This window comes from Palaemon carinicauda, chromosome 37, assembly GCF_036898095.1.
Source record: "Palaemon carinicauda isolate YSFRI2023 chromosome 37, ASM3689809v2, whole genome shotgun sequence".
In the NCBI taxonomy this organism is placed as follows: Eukaryota; Metazoa; Arthropoda; class Malacostraca; order Decapoda; family Palaemonidae; genus Palaemon; species Palaemon carinicauda.
In genome coordinates this window covers 25,023,052-25,045,551 of record NC_090761.1, presented here as the reverse complement: position 1 = coordinate 25,045,551, position 22,500 = coordinate 25,023,052, and the positions used below count along the sequence as shown (strand labels likewise).

The 22,500-nt window shown below is 46.3% G+C and overlaps 1 protein-coding gene across 1 annotated transcript in view; it reads right to left on the bottom strand.

Moving 5' to 3' along the window:
* LOC137629237 (glutamate receptor 4-like) overlaps positions 1-22,500 on the bottom strand; it is a 34,908-nt gene that overhangs the window by 3,235 nt on the left and 9,173 nt on the right. The window contains exons 7-8 of the mRNA XM_068360502.1: positions 4,993-5,144; positions 734-844 (exon numbers count right to left, since the gene is read on the bottom strand). Coding sequence (XP_068216603.1) covers positions 734-844; positions 4,993-5,144 — 263 coding nt within the window. The remainder of the gene's footprint in view (positions 1-733; positions 845-4,992; positions 5,145-22,500) is intronic.

Here is a 22,500-nt window from a genome sequence, read left to right as displayed (position 1 = left end):
AACCACGTAATTCACATATTACCTGAAAAGTTCAGCCACGTTCAGTATTTAGATATTGACTGTAACACACACACACACACACACACACACACACACATATATATATATATATATATATATATATATATATATATATATATACACACATGCGTGTATACACTATATATATGATACATATGCGTATATATACAAATTTTCAGTATATACAGTATACTATATACACATGTGCAATATATATATATATATATATATATATATATATATATATATTATGTATATATATATATAGATAGATAGATAGATAGATAGATAGATATATATGTGTGTGTGTATCTATATATATGTATATAATATATAATATATATATGTATATATATATACTGTATATATATATATATATATATATATATATATATGTATATATATATATATATATATATATATATATATATATATATATATATACATATATATATATATATATATATATATATATATATATATAAATCTATATATACAATATGTAAATATTTCAACTGTAATCATCGAGTTGCCCCTAGGGACTAAGACTATAAAAACTAATTTTCCTGCTGGTAAGTAACTTTAGGAATTATATTAATTCAACCAATAACTGCCTATTGAACTATAGAAAAATTTGTTTTTTTTAAGCTATTGCTCAAATCCAGGCTACAGAAAATACTTAAAAGCGATGCCTTCCATAACTTCCACTCACATTTGGTTAATTTTTTCGACATTTGAGGAATTAACTTGGAAAGCCATGGCCATCATGGCGTTGGTGAACACATATTCCTTCGCAATGTAGAGATGGCATCTCCCCGTGGTGCTGAAAGTAAATGAAATGGATTTATTCTTGTGCAATATTCAAGTGTAAAAGACTCGGGTATGAGTGGCATGAATACTCCGTGACTGGTGACAGAGTTTATTGATTTGCATGCATACTCTTTGGTGCTAATTTAGGAACGGCACAATGAAGTGGATTTTACCAACGAAGATCTTCCCGGACAGTTTCATCCTGTTCGTAATACCAGGTATGCAGATAATTCTAATAGTCAGGCCTTCTCCACCATGAGGTTCGACACTACACAGTATTCTAGAAGTTTCATTCCAGCTTAGACCAAGTTGTGGAATGATCTTCCTAATCTGGTAGTTGAATCGGTAGTTTCTATACAGTTCAAACTTGCAGTTATGTTGAACATGCTGACATAAGTCTCTTTTTATAGCTTATTTATGAAAGATCTATTTTAACGTTGTTACTGTTCTTAAAATATGTTATTTTAATGTTCTTCTCTTGTAGATTATTAATTTTCTATGTTCACTGGGCTATTTTTTTTTTTTTTTTTTTTTTTTTTTTTTTTTTTTTTGAGCCCCTGGGCTTACAGCATCCTGCTTTTCCAGCTGGGGCTGTACGTCAGCTAACAATAAGGATTATGATAATGTATATGGGAATATGGAGGATAATAATCTTCTAGTGATAATCTTTTTAGACAGTTTATTTTGTTAACTTATGTTTGTTATGTATTATTCTCTCAATGCAATTAAAAATAGTAGACAAAAATTGATTTCCTTTGCAAGAAATGTTCATGTTAAATTCTACTACGGCAGATTGATAACTCTCATAGTAATCTATGGGCATTTTCGTAGCTTACTCTCCAGCCACCTGTAGAGATACTACCCTTAGAGAGTTATGGGGTCCTTTTTGACTGGTCAGACAGTACTACATTGGATCCTTCTCTCTGGTTACGGTTCATTTTCCCTTTACTTACACATACCCCGAACAGTCTAGCCTATCCTTTACACATTCCCCTCTGTCCTCATATATCTGACAACACTGAGATTACCAAACATTTCTTCTACATCCAAAAGGCTAACTACTGCACTGTAATTGTTCAGTGGCCACTTTGCTCTTGTAAGGGTAGAGGAGACTCTTTAGCTATGGTAAGCAGCTCTTCTAGGATAAGGACACTCTAAAATCAAGCCATTGTTCTTTAGTCTTTGGTAGTGACATAGCCTCTGTACCATGGTCTTCCACTGTCTTGGGTTAGAGTTCTCTTGCTTGAGGGTACACTCGGGCACACTATTCTATCTTATATCTTTTCCTCTTAGTTTGTTGAATTTCTTTATAATTTATATAGAAGATATTTATTTTGATGTTACTGTTCTTAAAATATTCTATTTTTCCTTGTTTCCTTCCCTCATTGGGCTATTTTCCCTGTTGGAGCCCCTGGACTTATAGCATCCTGCTTTTCCAATTAGGGTTGTAGTTTAGCAAGAAATAATAATAATAATAATAATAATAATAATAATAATCGGTGCAAAGATTCCGGGCAAAATATGTCCCACCCCGATAACATTATAGCCAATCACGTTGTCTCCTACGTTAGCAGCAGTCACAATACATCCCTTTACAAATTTCAAACTATGCTAACTTATAATTACTTTAAGGGAATGTGTTGTGGCTTCTGTTAATGCGGGAGACAACAGGATTGGCTATGACGTCATCAAGAGGTGGGGCTTATTTTGCCCAGAATCTCTGCGGCGACTGTCTTGCACAACAGGAATGTCAGTTCATTGAGAATTCAGCCTCTTGTAGGATCTATTTCTAATTCTCCTGTTGAGAATTTGCAGCCTTTTAGTAATACCTGATAATTCTATCATTAGTGGGGATATACAGTTAAACACCGAAATATCTGGTAAACCTTGCTCAGAGGAATTACACCCTATCACATCCTCACTGCGTGGTGAGTTTCTGTGTATAGCCCTGCCTACCTCCTCAGCCATCTCTGCTCACACTAGCTGTTTGGTTACTTGCCTGGCAGTAATGGAGTAACATTGTGCATTTACTCAGAGCGAGGTGTACGAGGAATCACTTTGTTCAACTGTAATTAAAATCGAGGTTTTAGATTTTTTATAACGGGCAAAATGTATTTGTATTTTACTTGTACGCGTTATTTTAATCCTTGCACAATACACGTTTCACTTATAATATAATTTTTTATAGGCCAAAATTTGAAATGAAATGAGCAATTGCTTATTATTATTATTATTATTATTATTATTATTATTATTATTATTATTAGCTAAGCTACAACCCTAGTTAGAAAAGCAAGATGCTATAAGCCCAAGGGCTCCAACAGGGGAAAATAGCCCAGTGAGAAAAGGAAATAAAGAAATAAATAAACGATATAAGAAGTGATGAACAATTAAAATAAAACATTTAAAAAAAATAACAACATTTAAACAAGTATTTCATATTTTAACTATAAGAATACCTATGTTAGCCTGTTCAACATAATTAATTCCTGCAAGTTTGAACTTTTGAAGTCCTACTGATTCAACTACCCGATTAGGAAGATCATTCAACAACATGGGTACAGCTGGAATAAAACTTCTAGAGTACTGTGTATGATTCAGCCTCATGATGGAGAAGCCGTGACTATTAGAATTAACTGCATGCATAGTATTACGAACAGGATGGAACTGTCGGTATTATCTAATATATACTTAGATATTTTCAAATACAGGTTAGATAATCGTGTTATCAATAAACAACACACACACACACACACACACACATATATATATATATATATATATATATATTTATATATATATATATATATATATATATATATTTATATATATATATATATATATATATATATATATATATATATATATATATATATATATATATATATATATATGTATATGTATACAGTAGTTCACTAGAGGTTCAATCTCTTCACTATGTGACCTCACTGTCTTTTCTCATGGCTACTTTTTTGGCCACTACTGTTTTATTGTTGTAAACCCAGCCTTATCTATAATTTGAAATAGAATGTCATTCCTATGGCAAGGCATAACAAACTTTATTTATGTTCCATCTATTGAGATCCAGAATTGGATGATTCTGTTCTCCACTTTTCTTCTTACCACTATGGATATGTTACAAGATAATAGCAATTCCTCTTTTTTACTTGTTGGTGATTTTAATTCTCACCATAAAGAGTTGTTAAATTCTGTTTCTACTACTGGTCACTGTGATTTAAATGCTTTTGACTTTGTGTCTTAATGAGGCTGCGAGTAAATCCTATGTGACGCCACTCACATGTCTGGTAATTATTCGTACCTATAGTATACACTGATTTTCCTGGTGAAATAGCTAGCAAGGTTGGTCTTTTAGCATGGACAGCTGATCATGCCTTATTTTCATTAGCAAATAAGACTTAGCAGCCTGTTCCTGATGTGTCATAATCTCATAAGGTTGTACCGCACATGTTTCACACACGCTCGTACACTGTATCGGTATTTTCTCCCGTTTATTACTAACAGCTCCTGTTTAAGCTTTAAGTTTGAATTTTTGTGACATTCTTGCTTGGAATCTATTGTATATAAACTCAATATCTGTTTAAATAAAGTCATTTGTATTCACCTCGCCTCAGTTATAACCTAACGACCCACTCGCACATTCACACAAAGTATATATATATATAAAATTTCAAGCAGACTGGAATGACATTTTGAGTGATCTCTTGAAATTGAAATGGTCGCAATTGTATAAAGTGGTTAAGTCTGTTGTTCTTTTAAATGAAAATTTGATCAACATAATTGACAGATGTATTCATTTTTGTGGATTAAAATGCTGAATGAAAGATAAATCCTTGTTCAATGACAATTGCAGACATGCTTATTTGGAGAATGAGGAGGCTTATCGTCTTTGAAAAGTAGTAGATCAGATTTTACTGGGAACAACTATACTCGGCTGAAAGCTGTTGCTTTGACAGTTTATACTTCAACTGAAAAGGAATCATATTAGACCATAAAAAACATTTCTGGTATAACCCAGGAACCTAAATGGTGGACAACAGAAATTATAATGGGATTATATTCATTCATAGAAGTAACTAAGAAAATTTAATGAAATTTAGCTGAATAATATTGGTCCCTAATGAATATTTGTCACAAAATTACCTAAAATCCCATGACATAGACTTTTTCATTGATGTCTCATCACAGAGGGCAGCAAACTCGCCCCTCGCAACGGCTTCACGCGCAGCCCAGCAATCAGGTATGGTTCCTGATACGTGCGTCACCACTTTCATCCGTACAGGATCGCCGGATTCCTGCAAGTACACGAAATATAGGAGTACAGAGTTTATGTGGTATAGTCTAGTGTATAAAGATTTATTCAATTTCAATTAGGAAATGCAAGGTAATCAATAATGAAATTCGAAGCACATTGCGTCAAGAGATAGGTCTTCAGATTGGTTGCATTTATAAACTAAACCTTTGGATATTGAAAGAGTGGTAAATTACTTACAGAATGTGTACATGCCATGAATATTTGAAAATTTCAATAATTTTATAATTATCTTTATCAAGATCATATTACTGTAAAAATGCACGTCGGACCCCGAACTAATATATGTTTTCTAATTGTGCAGAATTATCTTCATGCTTTATCTTTACTTACCTATTTTTATTTCTATTTATCTTCTGCATGATTTATTTTAGTTACTCTTGCTTGATTTATTTTAGTTATCCTCTGTCTTCTAATCCTATCTATCGAGTTTCTATGCTCGTGACCTCAACCACGATGGTAAGCTCCCTATTGGACGTCTTTTACCAAAGTATAAGTCAGTCATAAGCACGGACCCTCCAATATAAACTCTGTCCTGGAGTCCCTTCAACCATCACAGTAGCAGCAACAATGGTAGGGCTCCCTATCGGACATCTTTCGCCATAGTATGGAGCCAGTCCCGAGGACGGATCCTCCAATATAAACTCTGTTTTGAAGTCCCTACAACCATCGCAGTAGCAGCAACGATGGTAGGGCTCCCTATGGCTCCCTATCGGACATCTTTCGCCAAGGTATGGAGCCAGTCACGAGGACGGATCCTCATCTATAGAGTCTGTTTTGGAGTCCCTTCAACCATCACAGTAGCAGCAACGATGGTAGGGCTCCCTATCGGACATCTTTCGCCAAGGTATGGAGCCAGTCACGAGGACGGATCCTCCACTATAAAGTCTGTTTTGGAGTCCCTTCAACCATCACAGTAGCAGCAACGATGGTAGGGCTCCCTATCGGACATCTTTCGCCAAGGTATGGAGCCAGTCACGAGGACGGATCCTCCAATATAAAGTCTGTTTTGGAGTCCGTTCAACCATCACAGTAGCAGCAACGATGGTAGGGCTCCCTATCGGACATCTTTCGCCAAGGTATGGAGCCAGTCACGAGGACGGATCCTCCACTATAAAGTCTGTTTTGGAGTCCCTTCAACCATCACAGTAGCAGCAACGATGGTAGGGCTCCTTATCGGACATCTTTCGCCAAGGTATGGAGCCAGTCACGAGGACGGATCCTCCACTATAAAGTCTGTTTTGGAGTCCCTTCAACCATCACAGTAGCAGCAACGATGGTAGGGCTCCCTATCGGACATCTTTCGCCAAGGTATGGAGGCAGTCACGAGGACGGATCCTCCACTATAAAGTCTGTTTTGGAGTCCCTACAACCATCACAGTAGCAGCAACAATGGTAGGGCTCCCTATCGGACATCTTTCGCCAAGGTATGGAGCCAGTCACGAGGACGGATCCTCCACTATAAAGTCTGTTTTGGAGTCCCTACAACCATCACAGTAGCAGCAACAATGGTAGGGCTCCCTATCGGACATCTTTCGCCAAGGTATGGAGCCAGTCACGAGGACGGATCCTCCACTATAAAGTCTGTTTTGGAGTCCCTACAACCATCACAGTAGCAGCAACAATGGTAGGGCTCCCTATCGGACATCTTTCGCCAAGGTATGGAGCCAGTCACGAGGACGGATCCTCCACTATAAAGTCTGTTTTGGAGTCCCTTCAACGATCATAGTAGCAGCAACAATGGTAGGGCTCCCTATCGGACATCTTTCGCCAAGGTATGGAGCCAGTCACGAGGACGGATCCTCCACTATAAAGTCTGTTTTGGAGTCCCTTCAACCATCACAGTAGCAGCAACGATGGTAGGGCTCCCTATCGGACATCTTTCGCCAAAGTATGGAGCCAGTCACGAGGACGGATCCTCCACTATAAAGTCTGTTTTGGAGTCCCTACAACCATCACAGTAGCAGCAACGATGGTAGGGCTCCCTATCGTACATCTTTCGCCAAGGTATGGAGCCAGTCACGAGGACGGATCCTCCACTATAAAGTCAGTTTTGGAGTCCCTTCAACCATCACAGTAGCAGCAACGATGGTAGGGCTCCCTATCGGACATCTTTCGCCAAGGTATGGAGCCAGTCACGAGGACGGATCCTCCACTATAAAGTCAGTTTTGGAGTCCCTTCAACCATCACAGTAGCAGCAACGATGGTAGGGCTCCCTATCGGACATCTTTCGCCAAGGTATGGAGCCAGTCACGAGGACGGATCCTCCACTATAAAGTCTGTTTTGGAGTCCCTTCAACCATCACAGTAGCAGCAACGATGGTAGGGCTCCCTATCGGACATCTTTCGCCAAGGTATGGAGCCAGTCACGAGGACGAATCCTCCACTATAAAGTCAGTTTTGGAGTCCCTTCAACCATCACAGTAGCAGCAACGATGGTAGGGCTCCCTATCGGACATCTTTCGCCAAGGTATGGAGCCAGTCACGAGGACGGAGCCTCCACTATGAAGTCTGTTTTGGAGTCCCTTCAACCATCACAGTAGCAGCAACGATGGTAGGGCTCCCTATCGGACATCTTTCGCCAAGGTATGGAGCCAGTCACGAGGACGGAGCCTCCACTATAAAGTCTGTTTTGGAGTCCCTTCAACCATCACAGTAGCAGCAACGATGGTAGGGCTCCCTATCGGACATCTTTCGCCAAGGTATGGAGCCAGTCACGAGGACGGATGCTCCACTATAAAGTCTGTTTTGGAGTCCCTTCAACCATCACAGTAGCAGCAACGATGGTAGGGCTCCCTATCGGACATCTTTCGCCAAGTTATGGAGCCAGTCACGAGGACGGATCCTCCACTATAAAGTCTGTTTTGGAGTCCCTTCAACCATCACACTAGCAGCAACGATGGTAGGGCTCCCTATCGGACATCTTTAGCCAAGGTATGGAGGCAGTCACGAGGACGGATCCTCCACTATAAAGTCTGTTTTGGAGTCCCTATAACCATCACAGTAGCAGCAACAATGGTAGGGCTCCCTATCGGACATCTTTCGCCAAGGTATGGAGCCAGTCACGAGGACGGATCCTCCACTATAAAGTCTGTTTTGGAGTCCCTTCAACCATCACAGTAGCAGCAACGTTGGTAGGGTTCCCTATCGGACATCTTTCGCCAAGGTATGGAGGCAGTCACGAGGACGGATCCTCCACTATAAAGTCTGTTTTGAAGTCCCTTCAACCATCACAGTAGCAGCAACGATGGTAGGGCTCCCTATCGGACATCTTTCGCCAAGGTATGGAGCCAGTCACGAGGACGGATCCTCCACTATAAAGTCTGTTTTGGAGTCCCTTCAACCATCACACTAGCAGCAACGATGGTAGGGCTCCCTATCGGACATCTTTCGCCAAGGTATGGAGCCAGTCACGAGGACGGATCCTCCACTATAAAGTCTGTTTTATAGTCCCTTCAACCATCACAGTAGCAGCAACGATGGTAGGGCTCCCTATCGGACATCTTTCGCCAAGTTATGGAGCCAGTCACGAGGACGGATTCTCCACTATAAAGTCTGTTTTGGAGTCCCTTCAACCATCACAGTAGCAGCAACGATGGTAGGGCTCCCTATCGGACATCTTTAGCCAAGATATGGAGGCAGTCACGAGGACGGATCCTCCACTATAAAGTCTGTTTTGGAGTCCCTATAACCATCACAGTAGCAGCAACAATGGTAGGGCTCCCTATCGGACATCTTTCGCCAAGGTATGGAGCCAGTCACGAGGACGGATCCTCCACTATAAAGTCTGTTTTGGAGTCCCTATAACCATCACAGTAGCAGCAACGATGGTAGGGCTCCCTATCGGACATCTTTCGCCAAGGTATGGAGCCAGTCACGAGGACGGATCCTCTACTATAAAGTCTGTTTTGGAGTCCTTTCAACCATCACAGTAGCAGCAACGTTGGTAGGGCTCCCTATCGGACATCTTTCGCCAAGGTATGGAGCCAGTCATGAGGACGGATCCTCCACTATAAAGTCTGTTTTGAAGTCCCTTCAACCATCACAGTAGCAGCAACGATGGTGGGGCTCCCTATCGGACATCTTTCGCCAAGGTATGGAGCCAGTCACGAGGACAGATCCTCCACTATAAAGTCTGTTTTGGAGTCCCTTCAACCATCACAGTAGCAGCAACGATGGTAGGGCTCCCTATCGGACATCTTTCGCCAAGGTATGGAGCCAGTCACGAGGACGGATCCTCCACTATAAAGTCTGTTTTGGAGTCCCTTCAACCATCACAGTAGCAGCAACGATGGTAGGGCTCCCTATCGGACATCTTTTGCCAAGGTATGGAGCCAGTCACGAGGACGGATCCTCCACTATAAAGTCTGTTTTGGAGTCCCTTCAACCATCACAGTAGCAGCAACGATGGTAGGGCTCCCTGTCGGACATCTTTCGCCAAGGTATGGAGCCAGTCACGAGGATGGATCCTCCACTATAAAGTCTGTTTTGGAGTCCCTTCAACCATCACAGTAGCAGCAACGATGGTAGGGCTCCCTGTCGGAAGTCTTTCTCCATGGTATGAAGCCAGTCACGAGGACGGATCCTCCACTATAAAGTCTGTTTTGGAGTCCCTTCAACCATCACAGTAGCAGCAACGATGGTAGGGCTCCCTGTCGGAAGTCTTTCGCCAAGGTATGGAGCCAGTCATGAGGACGGATCCTCCAATATAAAGTCTGTTTTGGAGTCCCTACAATCATCACAGTAGCAGTAACGATGGTAGGGCTCCCTATCGGACATCTTTCGCCAAGGTATGGAGCCAGTCACGAGGACGGATCCTCCACTATAAAGTCTGTTTTGGAGTCCCTTCAACCATCACAGTAGCAGCAACGATGGTAGGGCTCCCTATCGGACATCTTTCGCCAAGGTATGGAGCCAGTCACGAGGACGGATCCTCCACTATAAAGTCTGTTTTGGAGTCCCTTCAACCATCACACTAGCAGCAACGATGGTAGGGCTCCCTATCGGACATCTTTCGCCAAGGTATGGAGCCAGTCATGAGGACGGATCCTCCACTATAAAGTCTGTTTTGGAGTCCCTTCAACCATCACAGTAGCAGCACCGATGGTAGGGCTCCCTGTCGGACATCTTTCGCCAAGGTATGGAGCCAGTCACGAGGACGGATCCTCCACTATAAAGTCGGTTTTGGAGTCCCTATAACCATCACAGTAGCAGCAACAATGATAGGGCTCCCTATCGGACATCTTTCGCCATGGTATGGAGCCAGTCACGAGGACGGATCCTCCACTATAAAGTCTGTTTTGGAGTCCCTTCAACCATCACAGTAGCAGCAACGATGGTAGGGCTCCCTATCGGACATCTTTCGCCAAGGTATGGAGCCAGTCACGAGGACGGATCCTCTACTATAAAGTCTGTTTTGGAGTCCCTTCAACCATCACAGTAGCAGCAACGATGGTAGGGCTCCCTATCGGACATCTTTCGCCAAGGTATGGAGCCAGTCACGAGGACGGATCCTCCACTATAAAGTCTGTTTTGGAGTCCCTTCAACCATCACAGTAGCAGCAACGATGGTAGGGCTCCCTATCGGACATCTTTCGCCAAGGTATGGAGCCAGTCACGAGGACGGATCCTCCACTATAAAGTCTGTTTTTGAGTCCCTTCAACCATCACAGTAGCAGCAACGATGGTAGGGCTCCCTATCGGACATCTTTCACCAAGGTATGGAGGCAGTCACGAGGACGGATCCTCCACTATAAAGTCTGTTTTGGAGTCCCTTCAACCATCACAGTAGCAGCAACGATGGTAGGGCTCCCTATCGGACATCTTTCGCCAAGGTATGGAGCAAGTCACGAGGACGGATCCTCCACTATAAAGTCTGTTTTTGAGTCCCTTCAACCATCACAGTAGCAGCAACGATGGTAGGGCTCCCTATCGGACATCTTTCACCAAGGTATGGAGGCAGTCACGAGGACGGATCCTCCACTATAAAGTCTGTTTTGGAGTCCCTTCAACCATCACAGTAGCAGCAACGATGGTAGGGCTCCCTATCGGACATCTTTCGCCAAGGTATGGAGCCAGTCACGAGGACGGATCCTCTACTATAAAGTCTGTTTTGGAGTCCCTTCAACCATCACAGTAGCAGCAACGATGGTAGGGCTCCCTATCGGACATCTTTCGCCAAGGTATGGAGCCAGTCACGAGGACGGATCCTCCACTATAAAGTCTGTTTTGGAGTCCCTTCAACCATCACAGTAGCAGCAACGATGGTAGGGCTCCCTATCGGACATCTTTCGCCAAGGTATGGAGCCAGTCACGAGGACGGATCCTCCACTATAAAGTCTGTTTTTGAGTCCCTTCAACCATCACAGTAGCAGCAACGATGGTAGGGCTCCCTATCGGACATCTTTCACCAAGGTATGGAGGCAGTCACGAGGACGGATCCTCCACTATAAAGTCTGTTTTGGAGTCCCTTCAACCATCACAGTAGCAGCAACGATGGTAGGGCTCCCTATCGGACATCTTTCGCCAAGGTATGGAGCCAGTCACGAGGACGGATCCTCCACTATAAAGTCTGTTTTGGAGTCCCTTCAACCATCACAGTAGCAGCAACGATGGTAGGGCTCCCTATCGGACATCTTTCGCCAAGGTATGGAGGCAGTCACGAGGACGGATCCTCCACTATAAAGTCTGTTTTGGAGTCCCTACAACCATCACAGTAGCAGCAACAATGGTAGGGCTCCCTATCGGACATCTTTCGCCAAGGTATGGAGCCAGTCACGAGGACGGATCCTCCACTATAAAGTCTGTTTTGGAGTCCCTACAACCATCACAGTAGCAGCAACAATGGTAGGGCTCCCTATCGGACATCTTTCGCCATGGTATGGAGCCAGTCACGAGGACGGATCCTCCACTATAAAGTCTGTTTTGGAGTCCCTACAACCATCACAGTAGCAGCAACAATGGTAGGGCTCCCTATCGGACATCTTTCGCCAAGGTATGGAGCCAGTCACGAGGACGGATCCTCCACTATAAAGTCTGTTTTGGAGTCCCTTCAACGATCACAGTAGCAGCAACAATGGTAGGGCTCCCTATCGGACATCTTTCGCCAAGGTATGGAGCCAGTCACGAGGACGGATCCTCCACTATAAAGTCTGTTTTGGAGTTCCTTCAACCATCACAGTAGCAGCAACGATGGTAGGGCTCCCTATCGGATATCTTTCGCCAAGGTATGGAGCCAGTCACGAGGACGGATCCTCCACTATAAAGTCTGTTTTGGAGTCCCTACAACCATCACAGTAGCAGCAACGATGGTAGGGCTCCCTATCGTACATCTTTCGCCAAGGTATGGAGCCAGTCACGAGGACGGATCCTCCACTATAAAGTCAGTTTTGGAGTCCCTTCAACCATCACAGTAGCAGCAACGATGGTAGGGCTCCCTATCGGACATCTTTCGCCAAGGTATGGAGCCAGTCACGAGGACGGATCCTCCACTATAAAGTCAGTTTTGGAGTCCCTTCAACCATCACAGTAGCAGCAACGATGGTAGGGCTCCCTATCGGACATCTTTCGCCAAGGTATGGAGCCAGTCACGAGGACGGATCCTCCACTATAAAGTCTGTTTTGGAGTCCCTTCAACCATCACAGTAGCAGCAACGATGGTAGGGCTCCCTATCGGACATCTTTCGCCAAGGTATGGAGCCAGTCACGAGGACGGATCCTCCACTATAAAGTCTGTTTTAGAGTCCCTTCAACCATCACAGTAGCAGCAACGATGGTAGGGCTCCCTATCGGACATCTTTCGCCAAGGTATGGAGCCAATCACGAGGACGGATCCTCCACTATAAAGCCTGTTTTGGAGTCCCTATAACCATCACAGTAGCAGCAACAATGATAGGGCTCCCTATCGGACATCTTTCGCCAAGGTATGGAGCCAGTCACGAGGACGGATCCTCCACTATAAAGTCTGTTTTGGAGTCCCTTCAACCATCACAGTAGCAGCAACGATGGTAGGGCTCCCTATCGGACATCTTTCGCCAAGGTATGGAGCCAGTCACGAGGATAGATCCTCCACTATAAAGTCTGTTTTGGAGTCCCTTCAACCATCACAGTAGCAGCAACGATGGTAGGGCTCCCTATCGGACATCTTTCGCCAAGGTATGGAGGCAGTCACGAGGACGGATCCTCCACTATAAAGTCTGTTTTGGAGTCCCTTCAACCATCACAGTAGCAGCAACGATGGTAGGGCTCCCTATCGGACATCTTTCGCCAAGGTATGGAGGCAGTCACGAGGACGGAGCCTCCACTATAAAGTCTGTTTTGGAGTCCCTTTAACCATCACAGTAGCAGCAACGATGGTAGGGCTCCCTATCGGACATCTTTTGCCAAGGTATGGAGCCAGTCACGAGGACGGATCCTCCACTATAAAGTCTGTTTTGGAGTCCCTTCAACCATCACAGTAGCAGCAACGATGGTAGGGCTCCCTATCGGACATCTTTCGCCAAGGTATGGAGCCAGTCACGAGGACGGATCCTCCACTATAAAGTCTGTTTTGGAGTCCCTTCAACCATCACAGTAGCAGCAACGATGGTAGGGCTCCCTATCGGACATCTTTCGCCAAGTTATGGAGCCAGTCACGAGGACGGATTCTCCACTATAAAGTCTGTTTTGGAGTCCCTTCAACCATCACAGTAGCAGCAACGATGGTAGGGCTCCCTATCGGACATCTTTAGCCAAGATATGGAGGCAGTCACGAGGACGGATCCTCCACTATAAAGTCTGTTTTGGAGTCCCTATAACCATCACAGTAGCAGCAACAATGGTAGGGCTCCCTATCGGACATCTTTCGCCAAGGTATGGAGCCAGTCACGAGGACGGATCCTCCACTATAAAGTCTGTTTTGGAGTCCCTATAACCATCACAGTAGCAGCAACGATGGTAGGGCTCCCTATCGGACATCTTTCGCCAAGGTATGGAGCCAGTCACGAGGACGGATCCTCTACTATAAAGTCTGTTTTGGAGTCCTTTCAACCATCACAGTAGCAGCAACGTTGGTAGGGCTCCCTATCGGACATCTTTCGCCAAGGTATGGAGCCAGTCATGAGGACGGATCCTCCACTATAAAGTCTGTTTTGAAGTCCCTTCAACCATCACAGTAGCAGCAACGATGGTAGGGCTCCCTATCGGACATCTTTCGCCAAGTTATGGAGCCAGTCACGAGGACGGATTCTCCACTATAAAGTCTGTTTTGGAGTCCCTTCAACCATCACAGTAGCAGCAACGATGGTAGGGCTCCCTATCGGACATCTTTAGCCAAGATATGGAGGCAGTCACGAGGACGGATCCTCCACTATAAAGTCTGTTTTGGAGTCCCTATAACCATCACAGTAGCAGCAACAATGGTAGGGCTCCCTATCGGACATCTTTCGCCAAGGTATGGAGCCAGTCACGAGGACGGATCCTCCACTATAAAGTCTGTTTTGGAGTCCCTATAACCATCACAGTAGCAGCAACAATGGTAGGGCTCCCTATCGGACATCTTTCGCCAAGGTATGGAGCCAGTCACGAGGACGGATCCTCTACTATAAAGTCTGTTTTGGAGTCCTTTCAACCATCACAGTAGCAGCAACGTTGGTAGGGCTCCCTATCGGACATCTTTCGCCAAGGTATGGAGCCAGTCATGAGGACGGATCCTCCACTATAAAGTCTGTTTTGAAGTCCCTTCAACCATCACAGTAGCAGCAACGATGGTAGGGCTCCCTATCGGACATCTTTCGCCAAGGTATGGAGCCAGTCACGAGGACAGATCCTCCACTATAAAGTCTGTTTTGGAGTCCCTTCAACCATCACAGTAGCAGCAACGATGGTAGGGCTCCCTATCGGACATCTTTCGCCAAGGTATGGAGCCAGTCACGAGGACGGATCCTCCACTATAAAGTCTGTTTTGGAGTCCCTTCAACCATCACAGTAGCAGCAACGATGGTAGGGCTCCCTATCGGACATCTTTCGCCAAGGTATGGAGCCAGTCACGAGGACGGATCCTCCACTATAAAGTCTGTTTTGGAGTCCCTTCAACCATCACAGTAGCAGCAACGATGGTAGGGCTCCCTGTCGGACATCTTTCGCCAAGGTATGGAGCCAGTCACGAGGATGGATCCTCCACTATAAAGTCTGTTTTGGAGTCCCTTCAACCATCACAGTAGCAGCAACGATGGTAGGGCTCCCTGTCGGAAGTCTTTCTCCATGGTATGAAGCCAGTCACGAGGACGGATCCTCCACTATAAAGTCTGTTTTGGAGTCCCTTCAACCATCACAGTAGCAGCAACGATGGTAGGGCTCCCTGTCGGAAGTCTTTCGCCAAGGTATGGAGCCAGTCATGAGGACGGATCCTCCAATATAAAGTCTGTTTTGGAGTCCCTACAATCATCACAGTAGCAGTAACGATGGTAGGGCTCCCTATCGGACATCTTTCGCCAAGGTATGGAGCCAGTCACGAGGACGGATCCTCCACTATAAAGTCTGTTTTGGAGTCCCTTCAACCATCACAGTAGCAGCAACGATGGTAGGGCTCCCTATCGGACATCTTTCGCCAAGGTATGGAGCCAGTCACGAGGACGGATCCTCCACTATAAAGTCTGTTTTGGAGTCCCTTCAACCATCACACTAGCAGCAACGATGGTAGGGCTCCCTATCGGACATCTTTAGCCAAGATATGGAGGCAGTCACGAGGACGGATCCTCCACTATAAAGTCTGTTTTGGAGTCCCTATAACCATCACAGTAGCAGCACCGATGGTAGGGCTCCCTGTCGGACATCTTTCGCCAAGGTATGGAGCCAGTCACGAGGACGGATCCTCCACTATAAAGTCGGTTTTGGATTCCCTATAACCATCACAGTAGCAGCAACAATGATAGGGCTCCCTATCGGACATCTTTCGCCAAGGTATGGAGCCAGTCACGAGGACGGATCCTCCACTATAAAGTCTGTTTTGGAGTCCCTTCAACCATCACAGTAGCAGCAACGATGGTAGGGCTCCCTATCGGACATCTTTCGCCAAGGTATGGAGCCAGTCACGAGGACGGATCCTCTACTATAAAGTCTGTTTTGGAGTCCCTTCAACCATCACAGTAGCAGCAACGATGGTAGGGCTCCCTATCGGACATCTTTCGCCAAGGTATGGAGCCAGTCACGAGGACGGATCCTCCACTATAAAGTCTGTTTTGGAGTCCCTTCAACCATCACAGTAGCAGCAACGATGGTAGGGCTCCCTATCGGACATCTTTCGCCAAGGTATGGAGCCAGTCACGAGGACGGATCCTCCACTATAAACTCTGTTTTTGAGTCCCTTCAACCATCACAGTAGCAGCAACGATGGTAGGGCTCCCTATCGGACATCTTTCACCAAGGTATGGAGGCAGTCACGAGGACGGATCCTCCACTATAAAGTCTGTTTTGGAGTCCCTTCAACCATCACAGTAGCAGCAACGATGGTAGGGCTCCCTATCGGACATCTTTCGCCAAGGTATGGAGCCAGTCACAAGGACGGATCCTCCACTATAAAGTCTGTTTTGGAGTCCCTTCAACCATCACAGTAGCAGCAACGATGGTAGGGCTCCCTATCGGACATCTTTCGCCAAGGTATGGAGGCAGTCACGAGGACGGATCCTCCACTATAAAGTCTGTTTTGGAGTCCCTACAACCATCACAGTAGCAGCAACAATGGTAGGGCTCCCTATCGGACATCTTTCGCCAAGGTATGGAGCCAGTCACGAGGACGGATCCTCCACTATAAAGTCTGTTTTGGAGTCCCTACAACCATCACAGTAGCAGCAACAATAGTAGGGCTCCCTATCGGACATATTTCGCCATGGTATGGAGCCAGTCACAAGGACGGATCCTCCACTATAAAGTCTGTTTTGGAGTCCCTACAACCATCACAGTAGCAGCAACAATGGTAGGGCTCCCTATCGGACATCTTTCGCCAAGGTATGGAGCCAGTCACGAGGACGGATCCTCCACTATAAAGTCTGTTTTGGAGTCCCTTCAACGATCACAGTAGCAGCAACAATGGTAGGGCTCCCTATCGGACATCTTTCGCCAAAGTATGGAGCCAGTCACGAGGACGGATCCTCCACTATAAAGTCTGTTTTGGAGTTCCTTCAACCATCACAGTAGCAGCAACGATGGTAGGGCTCCCTATCGGATATCTTTCGCCAAGGTATGGAGCCAGTCACGAGGACGGATCCTCCACTATAAAGTCTGTTTTGGAGTACCTACAACCATCACAGTAGCAGCAACGATGGTAGGGCTCCCTATCGTACATCTTTCGCCAAGGTATGGAGCCAGTCACGAGGACGGATCCTCCACTATAAAGTCAGTTTTGGAGTCCCTTCAACCATCACAGTAGCAGCAACGATGGTAGGGCTCCCTATCGGACATCTTTCGCCAAGGTATGGAGCCAGTCACGAGGACGGATCCTCCACTATAAAGTCAGTTTTGGAGTCCCTTCAACCATCACAGTAGCAGCAACGATGGTAGGGCTCCCTATCGGACATCTTTCGCCAAGGTATGGAGCCAGTCACGAGGACGGATCCTCCACTATAAAGTCTGTTTTGGAGTCCCTTCAACCATCACAGTAGCAGCAACGATGGTAGGGCTCCCTATCGGACATCTTTCGCCAAGGTATGGAGCCAGTCACGAGGACGGATCCTCCACTATAAAGTCTGTTTTAGAGTCCCTTCAACCATCACAGTAGCAGCAACGATGGTAGGGCTCCCTATCGGACATCTTTCGCCAAGGTATGGAGCCAATCACGAGGACGGATCCTCCACTATAAAGTCTGTTTTGGAGTCCCTATAACCATCACAGTAGCAGCAACAATGATAGGGCTCCCTATCGGACATCTTTCGCCAAGGTATGGAGCCAGTCACGAGGACGGATCCTCCACTATAAAGTCTGTTTTGGAGTCCCTTCAACCATCACAGTAGCAGCAACGATGGTAGGGCTCCCTATCGGACATCTTTCGCCAAGGTATGGAGGCAGTCACGAGGACGGATCCTCCACTATAAAGTCTGTTTTGGAGTCCCTTCAACCATCACAGTAGCAGCAACGATGGTAGGGCTCCCTATCGGACATCTTTCGCCAAGGTATGGAGGCAGTCACGAGGACGGAGCCTCCACTATAAAGTCTGTTTTGGAGTCCCTTTAACCATCACAGTAGCAGCAACGATGGTAGGGCTCCCTATCGGACATCTTTTGCCAAGGTATGGAGCCAGTCACGAGGACGGATCCTCCACTATAAAGTCTGTTTTGGAGTCCCTTCAACCATCACAGTAGCAGCAACGATGGTAGGGCTTCCTATCGGACATCTTTCGCCAAGGTATGGAGCCAGTCACGAGGACGGATCCTCCACTATAAAGTCTGTTTTGGAGTCCCTTCAACCATCACAGTAGCAGCAACGATGGTAGGGCTCCCTATCGGACATCTTTCGCCAAGTTATGGAGCCAGTCACGAGGACGGATTCTCCACTATAAAGTCTGTTTTGGAGTCCCTTCAACCATCACACTAGCAGCAACGTTGGTAGGGCTCCCTATCGGACATCTTTAGCCAAGGTATGGAGGCAGTCACGAGGACGGATCCTCCACTATAAAGTCTATTTTGGAGTCCCTATAACCATCACAGTAGCAGAAACAATGGTAGGGCTCCCTATCGGACATCTTTCGCCAAGGTATGGAGCCAGTCACGAGGACGGATCCTCCACTATAAAGTCTGTTTTGGAGTCCCTTCAACCATCACAGTAGCAGCAACGATGGTAGGGCTCCCTATCGGACATCTTTCGCCAAGGTATGGAGGCAGTCACGAGGACGGATCCTCCACTATAAAGTCTGTTTTGGAGTCCCTTCAACCATCACAGTAGCAGCAACGATGGTAGGGCTCCCTATCGGACATCTTTCGCCAAGGTATGGAGGCAGTCACGAGGACGGAGCCTCCACTATAAAGTCTGTTTTGGAGTCCCTTTAACCATCACAGTAGCAGCAACGATGGTAGGGCTCCCTATCGGACATCTTTTGCCAAGGTATGGAGCCAGTCACGAGGACGGATCCTCCACTATAAAGTCTGTTTTGGAGTCCCTTCAACCATCACAGTAGCAGCAACGATGGTAGGGCTCCCTATCGGACATCTTTCGCCAAGGTATGGAGCCAGTCACGAGGACGGATCCTCCACTATAAAGTCTGTTTTGGAGTCCCTTCAACCATCACAGTAGCAGCAACGATGGTAGGGCTCCCTATCGGACATCTTTCGCCAAGTTATGGAGCCAGTCACGAGGACGGATTCTCCACTATAAAGTCTGTTTTGGAGTCCCTTCAACCATCACAGTAGCAGCAACGTGGTAGGGCTCCCTATCGGACATCTTTAGCCAAGGTATGGAGGCAGTCACGAGGACGGATCCTCCACTATAAAGTCTGTTTTGGAGTCCCTATAACCATCACAGTAGCAGCAACAATGGTAGGGCTCCCTATCGGACATCTTTCGCCAAGGTATGGAGCCAGTCACGAGGACGGATCCTCCACTATAAAGTCTGTTTTGGAGTCCCTATAACCATCACAGTAGCAGCAACGATGGTAGGGCTCCCTATCGGACATCTTTCGCCAAGGTATGGAGGCAGTCACGAGGACGGATCCTCCACTATAAAGTCTGTTTTGGAGTCCCTATAACCATCACAGTAGCAGCAACGATGGTAGGGCTCCCTATCGGACATCTTTCGCCAAGGTATGGAGCCAGTCACGAGGACGGATCCTCCACTATAAAGTCTGTTTTGGAGTCCCTTCAACCATCACAGTAGCAGCAACGATGGTAGGGCTCCCTATCGGACATCTTTCGCCAAGGTATGGAGCCAGTCACGAGGACGGATCCTCCACTATAAAGTCTGTTTTGGATTCCCTTCAACCATCACAGTAGCAGCAACGATGGTAGGGCTCCCTATCGGACATCTTTCGCCAAGGTATGGAGCCAGTCACGAGGACGGATCCTCCACTATAAAGTCTGTTTTGGATTCCCTTCAACCATCACAGTAGCAGCAACGATGGTAGGGCTCCCTATCGGACATCTTTCGCCAAGGTATGGAGCCAGTCACGAGGACGGATCCTCCACTATAAAGTCTGTTTTGGAGTCCCTTCAACCATCACAGTAGCAGCAACGATGGTAGGGCTCCCTATCGGACATCTTTAGCCAAGGTATGGAGCCAGTCACGAGGACGGATCCTCCACTATAAAGTCTGTTTTGGAGTCCCTTCAACCATCACAGTAGCAGCAACGATGGTAGGGCTCCCTATCGGACATCTTTCGCCAAGGTATGGAGCCAGTCACGAGGATGGATCCTCCACTATAAAGTCTGTTTTGGAGTCCCTTCAACCATCACAGTAGCAGCAACGATGGTAGGGCTCCCTATCGGACATCTTTCGCCAAGGTATGGAGCCAGTCACGAGGATGGATCCTCCACTATAAAGTCTGTTTTGGAGTCCCTTCAACCATCACAGTAGCAGCAACGATGGTAGGGCTCCCTATCGGACATCTTTCGCCAAGGTATGGAGCCAGTCACGAGGACGGATCCTCCACTATAAAGTCTGTTTTGGAGTCCCTTCAACCATCACAGTAGCAGCAACGATGGTAGGGCTCCCTGTCGGACATCTTTCGCCAAGGTATGGAGCCAGTCACGAGGACGGATCCTCCACTATAAAGTCTGTTTTGGAGTCCCTTCAACCATCACAGTAGCAGCAACGATGGTAGGGCTCCCTGTCGGACATCTTTCGCCAAGGTATGGAGCCAGTCACGAGGACGGATCCTCCACTATAAAGTCTGTTTTGGAGTCCCTTCAACCATCACAGTAGCAGCAACGATGGTAGGGCTCCCTGTCGGACATCTTTCGCCAAGGTATGGAGCCAGTCACGAGGACGGATCCTCCACTATAAAGTCTGTTTTGGAGTCCCTTCAACCATCACAGTAGCAGCAACGATGGTAGGGCTCCCTATCGGACATCTTTCGCCAAGGTATGGAGCCAGTCACGAGGACGGATCCTCCACTATAAAGTCTGTTTTGGAGTCCCTTCAACCATCACAGTAGCAGCAACGATGGTAGGGCTCCCTATCGGACATCTTTCGCCAAGGTATGGAGCCAGTCACGAGGACGGATCCTCCACTATAAAGTCTGTTTTGGAGTCCCTTCAACCATCACAGTAGCAGCAACGATGGTAGGGCTCCCTATCGGACATCTTTCGCCAAGGTATGGAGCCAGTCACGAGGACGGATCCTCCACTATAAAGTCTGTTTTGGAGTCCCTTCAACCATCACAGTAGCAGCAACGATGGTAGGGCTCCCTGTCGGACATCTTTCGCTAAGGTATGGAGCCAGTCACGAGGACGGATCCTCCACTATAAAGTCTGTTTTGGAGTCCCTTCAACCATCACAGTAGCAGCAACGATGGTAGGGCTCCCTGTCGGAAGTCTTTCTCCATGGTATGGAGCCAGTCACGAGGACGGATCCTCCAATATAAAGTCTGTTTTGGAGTCCCTTCAACCATCACAGTAGCAGCAACGATGGTAGGGCTCCCTGTCGGAAGTCTTTCGCCATGGTATGGAGCCAGTCACGAGGACGGATCCTCCAATATAAAGTCTGTTTTGGAGTCCCTACAACCATCACAGTAGCAGCAACGATGGTAGGGCTCCCTGTCGGAATCTTTCGCCAAGGTATGGAGCCAGTCATGAGGACGGATCCTCCACTATAAAGTCTGTTTTGGAGTCCCTACAACCATCACAGTAGCAGCAACGATGGTAGGGCTCCCTATCGGACATCTTTCTCCAAGGTATGGAGCCAGTCACGAGGACGGATCCTCCAATATAAAGTCTGTTTTGGAGTCCCTACAACCATCACAGTAGCAGCAACGATGGTAGGCTCCCTATCGGACATCTTTCGCCAAGGTATGGAGCCAGTCACGAGGACGGATCCTCCAATATAAAGTCTGTTTTGGAGTCCCTTTAACCATCACAGTAGCAGCAACGATGGTAGGGCTCCCTATCGGATATCTTTCGCCAAGGTATGGAGCCAGTCACGAGGACGGATCCTCCACTATAAAGTCTGTTTTGGAGTCCCTTCAACCATCACAGTAGCAGCAACGATGGTAGGGCTCCCTGTCGGAAGTCTTTCTCCATGGTATGAGCCAGTCATGAGGACGGATCCTCCAATATAAAGTCTGTTTTGGAGTCCCTACAACCATCACAGTAGCAGCAACAATGGTAGGGCTCCCTGTCGGAAGTCTTTCTCCATGGTATGGAGCCAGTCATGAGGACGG